The sequence below is a fragment of the Typha latifolia genome, chromosome 6, assembly GCF_019914945.1.
Source record: "Typha latifolia isolate L0001 chromosome 6, TyphaL0001v2, whole genome shotgun sequence".
Taxonomy (NCBI): Eukaryota; Viridiplantae; Streptophyta; class Magnoliopsida; order Poales; family Typhaceae; genus Typha; species Typha latifolia.
Window position 1 is genome coordinate 14,265,272 of NC_133091.1, and position 14,622 is coordinate 14,279,893.

Below are 14,622 nucleotides of genomic sequence, written 5' to 3' on the forward strand. Positions count from 1 at the left end.
CGCAGTGCACCCTGGTTCATAACGTGTTATGAACCAATGTTTTGTCCGGATACTAATTCTTTTTTCCTTTTTCTTCTCGTTTGGATGTCCAGATAATTTTTAAATATATATTTATATATATATATATATAACGTTGAGCTACTGCTACTGAGCAGCCCAACCAACGCATAAAATCTTAGAGAAGTGGAAATATTTGGGAGAGAATTATGGATATTCGAGTGTTAATATCTAATGACTGTCGTCTATCCTATTCTCCCCCTTATCCTCTCCATAGGATCTCTACTTGCCAATAAAAGTAACAACTAAACATGCTTGCCGACCGCGAAGGAAAAAGCCACCCTTGTAGATATATAATTATTGGTATTTCCCTGTCGAAAATAAATCGAGTATTTAAACTGCTCATCATGGTTTATGTATCCATTCAACAAATTATGGGTATGCACATCGTTTGAAGCATTCTTTCATAGTTAACTTACCATATGGACAGATTCGATGGAACCATTCAGCCCATCAAAATGATAACATAGCAATTCTACCATCAACACTTCGGATAATATGACTGCACATCATAATATCATTTCTCATCGATGCCAAAAAAAGATGCCACGATGGCAAAGATGGAAATATAAGAAGTCTGGAATTTGCTAAGACAATTGCTCTCTCATGTCATAGGAAATCAGAAGCAGCATTTACAACAAAATAATAACCCCTCGCAGTTCATTTGGCGAAGTTTCCTCTTTTCTGAAACACCCCCAGGGCATCAATAGGGCATGCACTAAACAAATTTTATAACGCCTTTATCTCAAGCCCAAGTATGTCGATATAGCGACAAGGGAAGTCCTAAGGAGCTTCCTGGTAGTCAAATTAGAAGTCAAACTCACCTGTGGCCTGCAACAAATATTATTTTTTAAATGAATTAGATGTTTAAAAAAAGACAATTGAAGAAAGAACCTGTTAAACAGTTACGAGTAGGACTGGAGGAGTAGTTGTTGCATCATCAAGATCATAAAGATAAGGTGAGGATTTTAGATCATAATTATCAAATAACTTGTTTCGGTATCCAAAGCCATCTCAAATATGGGATGATACGAAGATATTAGCAAAGATGTCCCAGAAAGTACAAAAAAGACGGTGCAGAAATTTTGACCTTATATCCCCCTTCTACACACCTTATTGAATAGGATATCCCTGCCATTCAGATGCATTATTCCATCCTTCAAAGTGCACTTCCATCTGCTTTTTGTCCGTGTCACCTACTCCATGCAACAAAAGGAAAGCCATTAAGACAAGCGAGCATTAGTTTAAAATGCTATTCCTCTGAAACATGGAAGCATCAATGACCTTGTCAAATTGCGCTAGAACCAAATGTTGTGTGTTAGGTTCTTCTTCCCCTTGCTCGAGGTCATCTAAATCATCGTCATCGTCATCATCTTCATTAAGAGGTGGCTCATCGTCATCACCGCCTTCATTTTTTGAAGGCTTCGGTGTGCCAACTGAGGGTGTGGGAGCACGAAGATCCCCTAATAACATAAAACAAGTATAATGAATGTCAGATTAAAAGAAGACTTGCCGAGCCATACCTAGATTATGATATAGTTTAATGAAAATACTTACCATGATCTCCAGGAGTATTATAGTCTTCAGTTGGGACTCCTTGGAATTGAAACAACTTCAAAAGAAGGAAAAAAAAAACCAAGTGAGTACGAGATATTTAAGAAAACAAATATGTGAGAACAATTAATGCAATTGAAATTGTCAATACGTCATATTCATCATGGATCCCATCCTTCTGAGGAAGCTCTTGATTTGCTCTCACTTCTTTATAGGACAGTCTTTTCTCCATTGAAAATTTGGGAAGATGTCTAGATGAATGTTGGACTTGATTTACCTGATTAATGGAAAGGGAGAAATATCAGATTTCCCACAAGATAGCAGCTAAATTAGCATGCCTATTAATAGAAAAATAACATTGAATGCATGAATGAATTTAATATATAGCAGATGCACCTCGTGAATGCAAACCACCTGCTGTGCACTGCTAACTGTATATCAAAAGTGAATCGAATTATCAAAGAGAAGGCCTTCTTTGGCATCAAATTAAATTATCTAAGAAACAGGGTTTAATGCTTTTGTTCCGTTTCCTTTGAATATTGCAAAAACAACGCAAGCTAGGTAAAAATAATTTGATTCTTTTAAGAAAAAGAAAACATGAAATAATGTTCAATTAGCATGATAAAGTAGAATGAAAAATGGGAGAAGACGCAAAGCTGGCATTACAGCACCGAGAAAGTCACAGTTTCTGCACCAAAAGGAGAAAGAAGAAGGCATGCATGAGGTTGGAAGAAGGGGGGACTACACCACTAATAGGAAAGATGAAGAGATTGACCAAAAAGACGGTATGACTGCTGGTCGTGGAATAGGATGGGCATTTGGCAAGTTTTCAGATGTGAATTTTTTCACTTCTGTAAAATTAGACAACCCAATAACAAGTGATTCCAACACAAGCATGGACTAGTGTATCTAACCACACTAATCTGCACAAATATGCTTTTGAAATGAAACTGAAGAAAATAGAGAAGGAAATTCATGCAAAGAACGGCATATGCATAATCCATTGATAAAAGACATTAAATCCAGTGCAGTGACCACTGCAGATGGCACCGATAATTTCAACAACTTTAAGGCAGTTCCGTGTCTCATTGTTCCAGAACTATTTCAGAATTTTGTGAATTTATCTAAAGTCATAGAGTATAATGCCCAAACGGAGACAATGAAGAACACTCACAACGAGCTGCTTAATTTGTTAAATGAGACAAAAAGTGGAAAATGACAAAAAACAAACATGGGTAGGAATGAAAAATAGAAATCGTGATGAAGGACATTAACCTAAGGAGGCATTAATGTCGGGAGAAAAAAGTGAAGCACTGCGACAGACTACAAATAATGGACCACAGGGTTTGCTGTTTGATTGTATGGAAATAGAATTTTCTTACAACGGTTTGCTCGGTCATGGATGTAGGAGAATAATGCACTAAAATTAATTGGGCCGACAATAGAAAAAGAAGTCTTTATGTCTTGTTACTGAGGACCTCGTTTCAAACAAAAAAAAAAATTTGCTGCCTGGGAGCTTTACCAGACTACAAAAATGATTAGGAAGAATGAAAACAAAAACCAGCAGTAAAAATGGTGATTGAAAGTGATAATGATTTGGGATAAATTTGGCATCCAAATATATTGCAACGAATAATCCTTAGAAAGAACACTGAAAGTAATATTAGGAAGCAGACAAAAGCTCTTAAGAACTATATTGCACCAAAAAAATTACGGTACATGGTCCATACTTCAGCTGAACAACAGACATGAACTAAAATGTTTGATAGGAAAGGTACTTATTAACCAAAGATATGGAAAGATCTAATAGGAGAACTTTTTCCTGTTCATGCTCTTTCAATTTTTTATTGGAGCAGTTCACTGGACTGGGGAAACTATAGCATGTTAGCGCAACCAAGACAGCACAAAGTCTTGAACAGTTTCCCCAAAAAAAACAACCCTTCTTATTTGGGCTTATAGAATTAAACTAGTATATACTACTAAAGCACAACAATGCAAGTGATTAGCATCCCTATCACCAACCAATGTGCATGAGAATGAATCAGAAATTACTTCATAGATATGGATAAGTCATGATGAGGCAAATGATTTTGCAGAGCAGAAGTTTCGAGAGCAAATTATAAAACTTAAAGCAATTCATCCGTGGTTTTCCTTTAGATTCATGGATCATCCCAGAACACATAAGAGCCTCTTAATTATTACTACTCAGTGCTTTTCATAAAGAGTGAAACAACCAGGTTGGTAATTACTTATGATAATCACTATGCCTTGTGTTGGTAAGAACTGAAATATGAAGGTGCAAAAACCTGAATAATGATGATAATGAAAGAAGAAAAAGAAAAGTAAATACAGAAGGCTGAAAGTAGCATGCCGTGATATACTAATTTTGGCCAATACCTCTGGTGGAGAAAACTCAATTATTGCATCACCACTTCCATCTTGTTGTGGCATATAACCACCAGAAGCTGGATGAGAAGGATAGTCATCCCTCTTGCGCTTCCCAGAGGACGGCATGAAAAAATCCTGAAAGGCCACATATGCAAACTCCAATTTAGACTTCGCCCCCTCAATAACCTACCTTATAAGATGATAAGATATTCTAAAAGGAAATTATAATTTTGTTGGAATGTATCAAGAACATTCTGTGTCAAACTTCTGAAAAATAGATTTGCACAAACTTCTGAAAAATAGATTTGCACAAACTTCTGAAATTGTTCCATCCAAAAGCTTCTCCAGGTAATAACCAAAAATTCTTGAAAAAGCAAACAACGGGACAAATGTTTACTGACTCTAGCTATTAGCATGGTATGGCAAACTCAAAGCAAAGGCTCAAGGAACGGTGTACCTGAGTCATATTTTGATGGGGACCTCCTCTGTCTGCCTCTTCACGCCCTTCAACATAAGCTGACATTCATCACCAATTAAGGACATCTCATTACTCTCATCACCCACTTCAAGATGCTATATAATCATAAGGTGAACAAAATTTCCATTTGCATAACTAAATATACAAGGTACTTCGTACTCACCAACATTAACATCAACCCCCAAAGGCCTTTGGTTCATCCAAGGAGAAGGTGATTGCTGAGAAGAAGAAGTCAAACCAAATATCAATGAATCGAAAACCATCTACTAACAAAATGAAACACTACCCAAGTACCCACTAGTTGCATTCATTACCTCTGCCGGCATACTACCATTTACCATGTTTAACTAAACATAAAATCCTACAAGCAATGTTCATCCACCAATCCATCAATTACCGTACCATGTATGGACTAGGCCTTCCACCTTTGAGATCAGTATTAGTCCTCATATCATTCAACGGAGAAGGTGCATAATCAGAAGGGCCTGTTGGAATGTTATACATCCCCTGATCTATTCCTGGTAGCGGAGTTTGAATCGGCGTCTGCAATGGTGTCTGCACAACTCAAAAGAACCAACTTATTAGAAATGTGAATCAATCCCAAATACTAAATCAACTTCCGAATCGCAGCTAAGAATGAGTGCTCACAGGCGGAAACAGCATCTCAGCCGTTGGGGTCTCGTACTCCTCCGTTGGGCCCTCGTACGGCACATTCAGATCATGGACCGGGGTGATCGGTCCGCCCGGCTTCGGGATCGACGATCTATCGATCGTGCCGCTGATGGCTCCACACTGCATCATCTTCATCTCCCATAACTGGAATTGTCCAACAAGTCATCGAGTAAGACAGGGAAACGAAATCCAACCAGAGAAACGGGCAAAGCCTAACTTTCTTACCATAAACGGAAAAAAGCTGAGAGGAGGAGATTACCGCTTGGAGCTCATTAAGAACATTCTCTCCGGCACCGTAACTGATGAACTCGTCTCGCACCTTGCTGACGACGTCGTCGATGACATGGACATAGACGTTGGAGACGTTGCTCGCCATCGCCCCCAAATCGACAGAGCTCGGGAGGGATCGCGGAGAAGCAGAAGACCGTGGGAGTGATAAGAAAGAGAGATGAATTCGAATCGGAGAAGAAACGAGAGTAGATTCGACGATTCGAGAGGGTTTTGGAGGGTCTAGGGTTTCGAGCTCCGCGATGAGTAGGGCGGAGAGAGAGAGAGAAGGGGGCGGGGGGAGGACGGGAGGGGTCGCGGACGAGAAAGCTGGAGTTAAGAGGAGAATATAAATAGGTTTGCATCCGTGAGGAGAGGTGGGGACACGTGTCGACATACGGGAGATACTGAGGCGGGGATGCGGCATCCAAGAAAAATGAGCCCAGGCGACCGCCATATATATATACACACACACTCACACATGTCTCTGATAGAGATCTGAGGAGGATTCCAAATCTTAAAGCATCTGTTACTCGAGTAGAAGTGGGCCACGTACAGCCATTGGCCGAGGCTTGTGGACTCAACTTCCAACTAGGCCCAATATTATGAATCAGATGGCCCAGAGTAATAATGTTGGGTTGCAAATGGATCTTGGAAGGACCATGGGCTTTCATAAGTTCATCAAGAAAACAAGAGGGGGATAGGATGGAGCAAATAATTCTATTCAATTTTCTTTTCTCACACCAGCTACTATTGACAACTTAAACGAAGAATTGAAGAAGGAAGGGAATTTTAAACAAGAAGCCAATACCGCATTTTCCAAATCAACAACAAAGATTTATTTACAAGAATTCAGGGACCAATTCGTATTAAGCAACCCAATAATGCATCAAACTTGTCTTCTTCACGACCCACGTCGCTGTTCATGGTACCAGCACATGCAACTGAGACCGACGAGCACCTCCACCACCGCCGCCTCCGTCTTCTCCCTATCCGCAAACTGCAGCGTTTGCAGCATCAAAGCTCGCGCCTTCATATCAAACCTCTGTTGCCTGTCCATGTTTCTCTCCTCGTGCCACCTCACCGTGTCCCTCGCCACCGGTCCCAGCCATCTCACTATCCTCTCCACCGCCTCCTTCCACCCCGCAACCATCCCCTCGTCCGCCTTCGGTGCCGCCTCCTTCCTCCACCACTCCCTCAGCTTCGCCTTCACTGCCGCCCGTACTCTTATCGGGAGCATCTCGTACATTTCCTCCCTCGTCGCCGCCTCGCCGTCGTCGGATTCCACCGCCCCTGACCCCAAAGCTAGCACCTTTTCCGCCGCCACGATCACGTTCGCGTACCGCAGCGCCATGCCCGAGCCCCCGACCGATGTCGGAGAAGGTTGTAGAAGCTTGGAGAGATCCGAATTGGGCTTCAAAATTGCATCTTTGGGCCTGGACAGGGGAGCCGAGAACCTAATGTCCGCGCCCATGGCAAACGGCCGCTCCAATGGCCCGGAGGAATGCATCGTTCTCGGGCTATAGTGCCGATACCGGCTCGTTAACGAGGGCAGACCGGGCACGAATTGGGCGAAAACGGAGCAGATGCGAAGTAAGATTGCGAGAACCGAATTCACCATGAGCCCCACCGCTTTATCGAAGGTCTCGCTCCAAAGCGACTCCTCCATGAGGCGCCGAACTCTTTGTCGCTGGGTTTTGAGCTCACGCCGTAACGGGATGGCCGGATCGGGCTGCTGTAACGGTATCGGACCGCTGAATCGCTTCCACTGCTCCATCTTCCTCTCCGATTGTTCCAATTCGTTGAGGGTATCCATCTCAGAGTACAGCTTTGCTGTCACGGGGACGTACCGCTCCATTTTCTTGACTCTCTTATCGTAGTTCTTGGCCAACCCGGCCCGATCGAGATCAGCGAGGCCTCCGGCTTTGGCGTCGGCATAGAAGCGCTCGAAACCGCGTGGGATGGCGGCGCGGCAGCGGAGGCCAAGGCGGGCTACGGCGGAGGCGGCGCGGTCGAGATCGCCGACGAACTCGGCGCAGGCGAGGCGGAGGAGGTGGGACTGGTCCGCGGAGACGAGGTAGGCGATGCCCTCAGAGCGCATCGTATCGGATCGGAGGCGGCGGAGCTCCGAGTCCGATAAGGAACGGTGGAGGGAGACGAGGCGGGCCATCGCGGCGGCCGCCTCGAAGGCGAGGATCCCGAGGCAATCGGACCGTGTCGGATCTGAGCCGGAGACAAGCCGCGCTCGGAACCCGGATAGCCAATGCTTCGGCGCCACCATGGAATAAGAATAGGAAGAAGAAAAGAAACTTATCTCGCCTGTCCAGTTGCACTTATGCAAAGAATAGGACTGGAGATAATAAAGGGATCGTGGATTTGTTATATGCTTCTCGGCTACTACGCGGTTGGTTATTCGAACAGACTTGACACGGAAGGAGGAGGCAGCATTAATAATAATAATGGGCAGGAGAGAGGAGAGGATAAAGCGGAAGACGTCAACGACGGACGGATAAGGGAAGAGTTTATCGACGCTGGTTACCGTTTCATCGCTGGACAGTAAGTACCAAGTAGTCCAAGTAATCCAAGTAATCCCCCCCCGCTCCGCTATTCTCGTGGTATTTGAATAAGTTTCATGGTTAATTAGGCCAGCACGTTATAAATATAGCTTAAGCTTTCTTCAGTAGACGGCCCAGTGGATTTGACTAACTCAATGCTCAATTAAAAGACAAGAAAAACAAGGAATAGCTAACGAGCTATACACAACTAAGCTTAATTAGGTCAAATCCCCACTTCTTTAATTTGTATAGAATCCTTCCAATTATGGAGGTTAGCAATGGCCAATGGGCTTACTTGGAAGTTGCCGACCTGCCGTGTACTCTGCTGTTTTCACGTGCCTCGCCAAACATATTACACATAGTTAGTTGGTTGAACTCATCATTGCAAGGGCCAGCCAGTTCCAGTTTGTCTCCTCCCTCGGACTCAACCCAACTCATCAAAAAAGTAATGTTTCCAGTTTATTTTACCTCTTCGATCCTTTCCTAGTAATGTATAATTAATTGAGTTCCTCCTCTCGTAGGGACATAAATTTTTTTGTTAGAAATTGGAGGAAAGCTCCAGGAAATTGAGGTAGAAATTTCATGTCGACCTTTCCTTTTCTGAATTGCTCATGCCCATGGACTGTAGTTGTTGTGGCCTGCATTTTGGACTGAATCGGTCAATTGCAACGCAACATAAAAATAATCTTCTTTTTTTTTTTTTTTAATTAAAAAAAAAGTCATACCCACAGATACAATACTTAATTATAGTTGAATTAGTTGAAATAGTTGCATAGTTGGAGCTCGAGTAACTAACTACTGTTGTTAAACGAACTTTATGAAAATGGATTTTATATTGCCTTAAGTAAAATAAAATACTTCAGTTTGTCTAGGTTGAGACTAATAAGGAATTAGTCAAAAAAAGAAGCAAAAGGGGAATAATTATATTTTGTGAATCAGATTCAGAATATTGAGCAACTAGAAGACAGCGTAGCGTTATCACATTCAAACTTTGATTTCGTCGAGATAAGAATTTTAAGGTGGATTATATAATAATAATAAGTTTGATTTACCTGAAAACAGCATATCAAATTCGAAGGTTTCCTGAAGAGAGAAACACCCCAACTCCGAGGCAGGCTTAAGCTGTAAGGCCCGTGACCCAACCCGAGTAGAAAGCTCATATTAGCCCAAATATAGGCCCATTCGACGAAATCCCAAGGTTGCCATTCCGCAAGTGTGCTGGATCTTTCGATAGGCTTTCGACCGAAACCCTTCTCCTTGCTTAGTAGAAGCCGTTCCGAGTTTTTCTTCTTCTTCCTCAAACCCTAGACGACGATGTCGGGCGGATTCTTTCGGGTAGGCGAAATCCTACTTTATTATTTCCTTCCCCCCTTGATTTCTATCTTTGCTCTCAGTTTACTCGTTCTCGAGTCGATCTGATAGGGTTTTGAGCGGTTTTTATTGTCTCCGATTCCAGGGTACCTCTGCGGATCAGGACACTCGCTTCTCCAACAAGCAGGCGAAGCTGCTCAAGACTCAGAAGTTCGCAGCAGAGCTTGATCACCTGGTCAGTGCTCATTCTTTCGACTAGTGTTTTAGAGGATTGGAGAGGCTGATGTAATTTGAGCGCTTGTGCTTCTTTACCAGGGGTTTCTATACTTGAAACCTTCGTCTTGGTTAAAAGTTGAGATTTTTTTTTTTTTGAGTGTCGTGTTGATCTTTAGGTGGATATGACGAAGGTGAAGATAGATGTGATACGACCATGGATCGCAACCAGGTCGACCGAGCTCCTAGGATTCGAGGATGAAGTCCTCATTAACTTCGTCTACGGACTTCTTGATGGAAAGGCAAGTTTTTTAGTTTCCAATGACTCATCTGGAATCTCTTGTTGGTTTATTAATTGGAAATTTTCATACAGGAAGTGGACGGGAAACAGATACAGATTCAGTTGACGGGATTTATGGAGAAGAATACTGGAAAGTTTATGAAGGAGCTTTGGAGCCTCCTTCTCAGTGCACAGAAAAATGCCAGTGGAGTTCCACAGCAGTTTTTGGATGCAAAGGAGCAGGAGACTTTAAAGAGAAAGGTATTTATACTATATTTCTGTCAGGAGTATCTGATTTGTCTTGCGTTGTGTTCATCGGGCTTTTCCTTTTTCCTAGGTAGAGAATGATAGGATTACTCAAGAGATCCAGAAGAGAAGAGAGGAGGGAAAGGAGGTAGAACAGCAGAGGCCCAGGAGGATGGTAATTTGAGTTTTCTGAGCTGAATTGCTTTACTTGTTTGAAGAACTTTTTGTCGTGACTTTTTGTCTTTCTGATGCCATTCAGAGCTAGCTTCTCCGATTATTTGGGTTCATATCATTCTTTACCTCAAACTACTGCTGTAGGACGAGGAGTCTGACAACCCAAGATCTTCTGAAGCTGCTGTTCCCACTTCTGCTACAAAGGATTCTAATACTCACCTAGACAAAGAGAGAAAGGTGAACAGGAGGCATGGTTCAAGGTCAAAGAACCGGTCAGTATTCAAATGCCTTGCCGCTATTATGTTGTTATTTTGTTTCTTAACATTATTTGTAAGCATTGGCTTGTTCCTTCGTGTTTCCTTTTTCTTCTCTAGTTGTTCTCAAAATGATGAGCTCGTTTGGATTTGCAAGATTTATGGACAACCGGTATCATGTCTGGACTCATAATGTTGCAACAAACTCTTCTGCTACTTTCCTGCTAGGATGTAGTATTTTTTATGAATTTCCTATGATAGGAGTCAAAGTGAATATTCACCTTTCTTCCTAAAACGACAAGAGGCAAAGTAGAGCACCTTCTGATTGTCTGCAGATATATGTGTTGTGTAGTTGATTCACATTCTTCTGCACATATCATTTTATCCTTCTAGGTTCACCATCTTGAGAAGAAGGTTTTGATATAAGGAGTTGATTTTCTTGAACCAAATTTTAGATACTCTATTTTGTGAATTTATAATATTTCAGAATATTGGCTGCCGAACATCACATGCCTCTGTTGAATATTAGTTTGTTAGCCAACGGAGGATGCCCTTTATTTGTCTACTAAGTTTCTTTGTCGTAAATTTAGACCGCACTACCTGCATATAGTTGCATCTATCAGTGCACATTGATGTAGAAATCGGGTCAAAGTAGCGTCACAGTTTTTGTGGACGGCCACTCTGTTGGCTTTGTTTTTCATTTGAAATACTCACCATATAAGTGAATAATGTGTGTAAAGAACCATAAGGTTAATCAAAGAACTTGCCATTGCCTTTTATGCTCTCTTTCATTTTCTAGTTCTAACTGAACTTCTATTCTGTGAAAAGATACTTTTTTAATAAAAAAATCCATCTGTTATCAGGCCAGACAATTCTCATTGACATCTTTTTGTTAACATTGTATGTGTTTCTAGTTAATTTAGTGCATATTCTATTTTTTCCAACTTCAGTCATCTGATAGATCTTTTTCCAGCATGTAGGCATTTTCCACTATTGGTTGTAGCATATGATTTTTACAAATGGTCTCATAAGGTAATTTTTTGTCTAAAATTTTATATTCTATGTTTTTGGTTTGACACATTAACTGGATGGTTACCTTATATTGGAGATTACAATGTCTTTTATGCTTACAAGTTACAAGTGAGTCAATCAAATGAATTTTTCTGTCATTGAGCTAGTTTTGTGCATGAGCCGAATTATTTATCCTCTTCTTAGGCATTCTGGATCTCCAAGTTCAGACGATCATACTCCTCTTCGTAGGTACAACCTTTTTCCCGGATCGTGTTATATGTTCCTTTTGTTTTCAAATCTTGTTTCACTTTCTAAAATTTCAGTCAGAGTTGCAAAATGACTCCCTTTTCTTATTCAGGGAAGGTCATAAGTCAAGAAGCGTATCTGTCTCACCACACTTTCAAAAGCGATCTGTTTCCCCTAGGAGGCGCTCTCGATCTCCAACTAGATGGTCCCAATCATCTGATAGGCGGTACAGATCACCACGTCGTTCCATATCTCCTCGCAGGCATTCACCCCGCAACAATAAGTCACCTATGAGGCGAACATCAGCCCGTGCTAGGAGAAGCTCACCATCAATATCAAGAAATAGATCTCCCTCTCCCTTTCGACGCAGATATCCTTATGCACAAAGAAAATCTCCATCATATTTGCATCGCAGATCACCTCCTGTGTGGCGGAGGCCCCCATCACATGCGCCCGGACGATCACCCTCTCCTACAACTCACAAGTCTCCTGTTCGGCAAAGGTCCTTGTCTTCAGCAAGTCGTGGTTCATTGTCTCCGACAAGAGACATGTCCCCTTCCCCAATGCGACGGAGGTCGCCAATTCTAGCAAGACGGCGGTCCCCATCTCCTTTGAGGAGATCTCCTCAACCTGGGTCACCAGAGTATCGAAAGAGGTCACATGTGCCTTCACCTAGGAGTCGTGCTGCAAACCCTCGTATCTTTCCACGAGAAAGAAGGTAATGATGCTAATAGGAGCTATGTACTGTTCTGTTTTTTTTTTTCTTATGTGGTATCTTTCCGGATGTTTGAAACTTGGTACATGTGCAGGACTAGAAGCCCCTATAATAGTCGGAGTCCTAGACGTCCATCTCGTAGTAGATTAAGTGGGGAGCCAGATAGACACACAAATGGTGATCATCGTAGTAGGGACGAATCCATGTCTCAAAAGTACTAACTTTCACATTTCTTTTTGCATGGCTTGTTTGTCATTCATATTTGGATGAGAAATTGCAAATAGTACACCTTTCTTATTCCAGCTTTTACAATCTGTCAGGAGTCAAGAAAGAAGATCATCTGCTTACCATACTGATGATCGTCCTTCTGAGAAGCACAAAACTTCAGAGTTTATTACACAGAAAATGCCAATAACTTTGAGGTCTCCCCAGCGTGACTCAATTGATGAAAAGGACATCCATAACAGAAAGCATTCTTTACCTTCAGAATTATCACCAAATCTACCAGAGTCCCCTACTTGTTTGGAAAAATTTCCAAGGGATAACAGGTACCTCTGATCATCCATTCACTACATGTCTAATGTATTTTCTAGTATCCAGAGATGCTGATTAATATTATTGGTTGGTTGTCTGAAGATCTTGTAACCTTAAGAGTCCTGTTAAAGACACCAGGAAACAATTGCATCATCATGACTTCCCAGAAGCAAGTAGAGAAGAGCAACACTAGTCGTGCTAGTCTAGCGTGTTATGTTGTAGTCTTCTTTGAGGACTTTTCTCATGGTAAAGAATGTGCCAAAGCAAACAAAAAGATGTGTAGGATTGATTCGTCAAACAGGAAAAATGAAGATTTATCAAGTGTACACCAAAAGGTCTTGGCTGATCACTTTGGTCTTGAAGATTATTCTCCTAATAAATCAACTGAATATGATCATATTAGAGCTACCCAAGGTCATCCCCATAGTCTAAGATTTTAGAAAGACCGGACTTGAACAGAAAAAAGAAGTGATTATTATTTATTTTTACTTTTCACTCATTTTTCTCTTGCATATGGTTTTTCATCATTTTTTTCTGCCTCTCTTTTGCTTCTTAACCAATAAATTTGATTTTAAAAGAAATACAAGGCACAAGCTCATTCTATCATCTGTTTCATTTGGGTTTTTGTACATTAATGCTTTAAAATTTTACCTGTCAGTTGAGTGGGGCTTCAACTTTTAATGTATAGTTTTCCTAGTATGGAGAGTCAGCTTTCTTCGCTAAACAACAATAAAATGAATTTTTTGAGCCTTTCTTTCGTGTTTCTATAATGATGTGAGAAGCATTCCTTTGTGGCAGTAATCAAAAGAAATTTGTACATCAACCTTCAGAATCATCAGAAGAACATGGTTCTAGAAGGAGAAAAGAAGAATCACATTCTCGTGAGGGTGCCTATGGTAGGAATCAATCTGGTAAGTGACTTGCTAAATATTTGTTCTCGACACAAGAAAGGATAATAATGAGCTATTCATGGCTTGCCTTATGCAGTTAATGTGGGAAAGCAATCTTACTCAAAGGAACTGGAATATGAGAAAGGCTCTGTTAGGAAAAATGTTGATTCTGATTCTGAAGAGTCTGAAATTCATGAAGATCATGGTATGGAAAAAGGAAGGCACAAAAGGTCCAATAAGCACAAAAGACACTTGGATGATATTTCTGGGTCTGATTCCGGGAGAGATGATAAGGCGAAGAAGAGGAGAAGGAAGGAAGAGAGAAGGTTAAGAAAGGAGGAGAAGCAGCGGAGGCGTGAAGAGAGGCATCACAGAAAGTTGGAACGTCATGCGAGCAAGCAAAAATTGAAGCCTGTGGATACGGTCACCCCCCCTTCAGATCTGGAAGAAAAATACCATACTAATGAATCAGATGGTGAAGATGTCATCAGAAAAGGTTCTAGCATAAATGATGCAGAAGGAAGAAAACTTGACCACAAAAGGCTTGAGGTCGAGCTACGAGAAAAGGCACTTGAATCTCTTAGAGCAAAGAAATCTAGTTACTAAGTTCCACTTGTTATTTATTTGTTTTTCGTTATGAATTTTCATTTAAGAGTTACACTTTGCGAAACTGAAGGATTCGATTAAACAGCGTGTCGTGTAATGTATGCCATGCTATCTGTGGCAGTTGATACATGTCCGTAAACTGAGGATTTCCAAAGATGTTATCTTGATCCA

General features: G+C 41.4%; 3 protein-coding genes across 4 annotated transcripts; 1 reads left to right on the forward strand and 2 right to left on the reverse strand.

Annotated features, from left to right (window-relative positions):
* Positions 1-551: 551 nt before the first annotated feature.
* Positions 552-5,840, reverse strand: LOC140791559 (transcription initiation factor IIA large subunit-like). The gene is made up of 11 exons (XM_073142200.1): positions 5,409-5,840; positions 5,126-5,293; positions 4,880-5,032; positions 4,641-4,695; positions 4,457-4,515; positions 4,009-4,134; positions 1,763-1,888; positions 1,615-1,669; positions 1,342-1,520; positions 1,170-1,253; positions 552-888 (listed from the first exon to the last, which is right to left on the reverse strand). Exons 1-11 carry the CDS (start codon positions 5,811-5,813, stop codon positions 865-867), a joined length of 1,434 nt encoding a protein of 477 aa, XP_072998301.1. The 5' UTR covers positions 5,814-5,840; the 3' UTR covers positions 552-864.
* A 366-nt stretch (positions 5,841-6,206) lies between these two features.
* On the reverse strand, positions 6,207-8,182 carry LOC140790810 (protein PSK SIMULATOR 1-like). The gene has a single exon (XM_073141089.1). It carries the CDS (start codon positions 7,695-7,697, stop codon positions 6,321-6,323), a length of 1,377 nt encoding a protein of 458 aa, XP_072997190.1. The 5' UTR covers positions 7,698-8,182; the 3' UTR covers positions 6,207-6,320.
* Positions 8,183-9,151: 969 nt separating this feature from the next.
* On the forward strand, positions 9,152-14,622 carry LOC140790428 (uncharacterized). Of its 2 annotated transcripts, none has more exons than XM_073140515.1 (12): positions 9,152-9,306; positions 9,428-9,517; positions 9,675-9,801; positions 9,873-10,036; positions 10,113-10,196; positions 10,340-10,467; positions 11,665-11,709; positions 11,819-12,424; positions 12,516-12,635; positions 12,742-12,969; positions 13,754-13,866; positions 13,943-14,622. In XM_073140515.1, exons 1-12 carry the CDS (start codon positions 9,286-9,288, stop codon positions 14,449-14,451), a joined length of 2,235 nt encoding a protein of 744 aa, XP_072996616.1. In that variant the 5' UTR covers positions 9,152-9,285; the 3' UTR covers positions 14,452-14,622. The 2 variants fall into 2 exon arrangements, with proteins under 2 accessions (XP_072996616.1, XP_072996617.1); XM_073140516.1 differs by having other exon boundaries at positions 9,675-9,797; positions 9,869-10,036.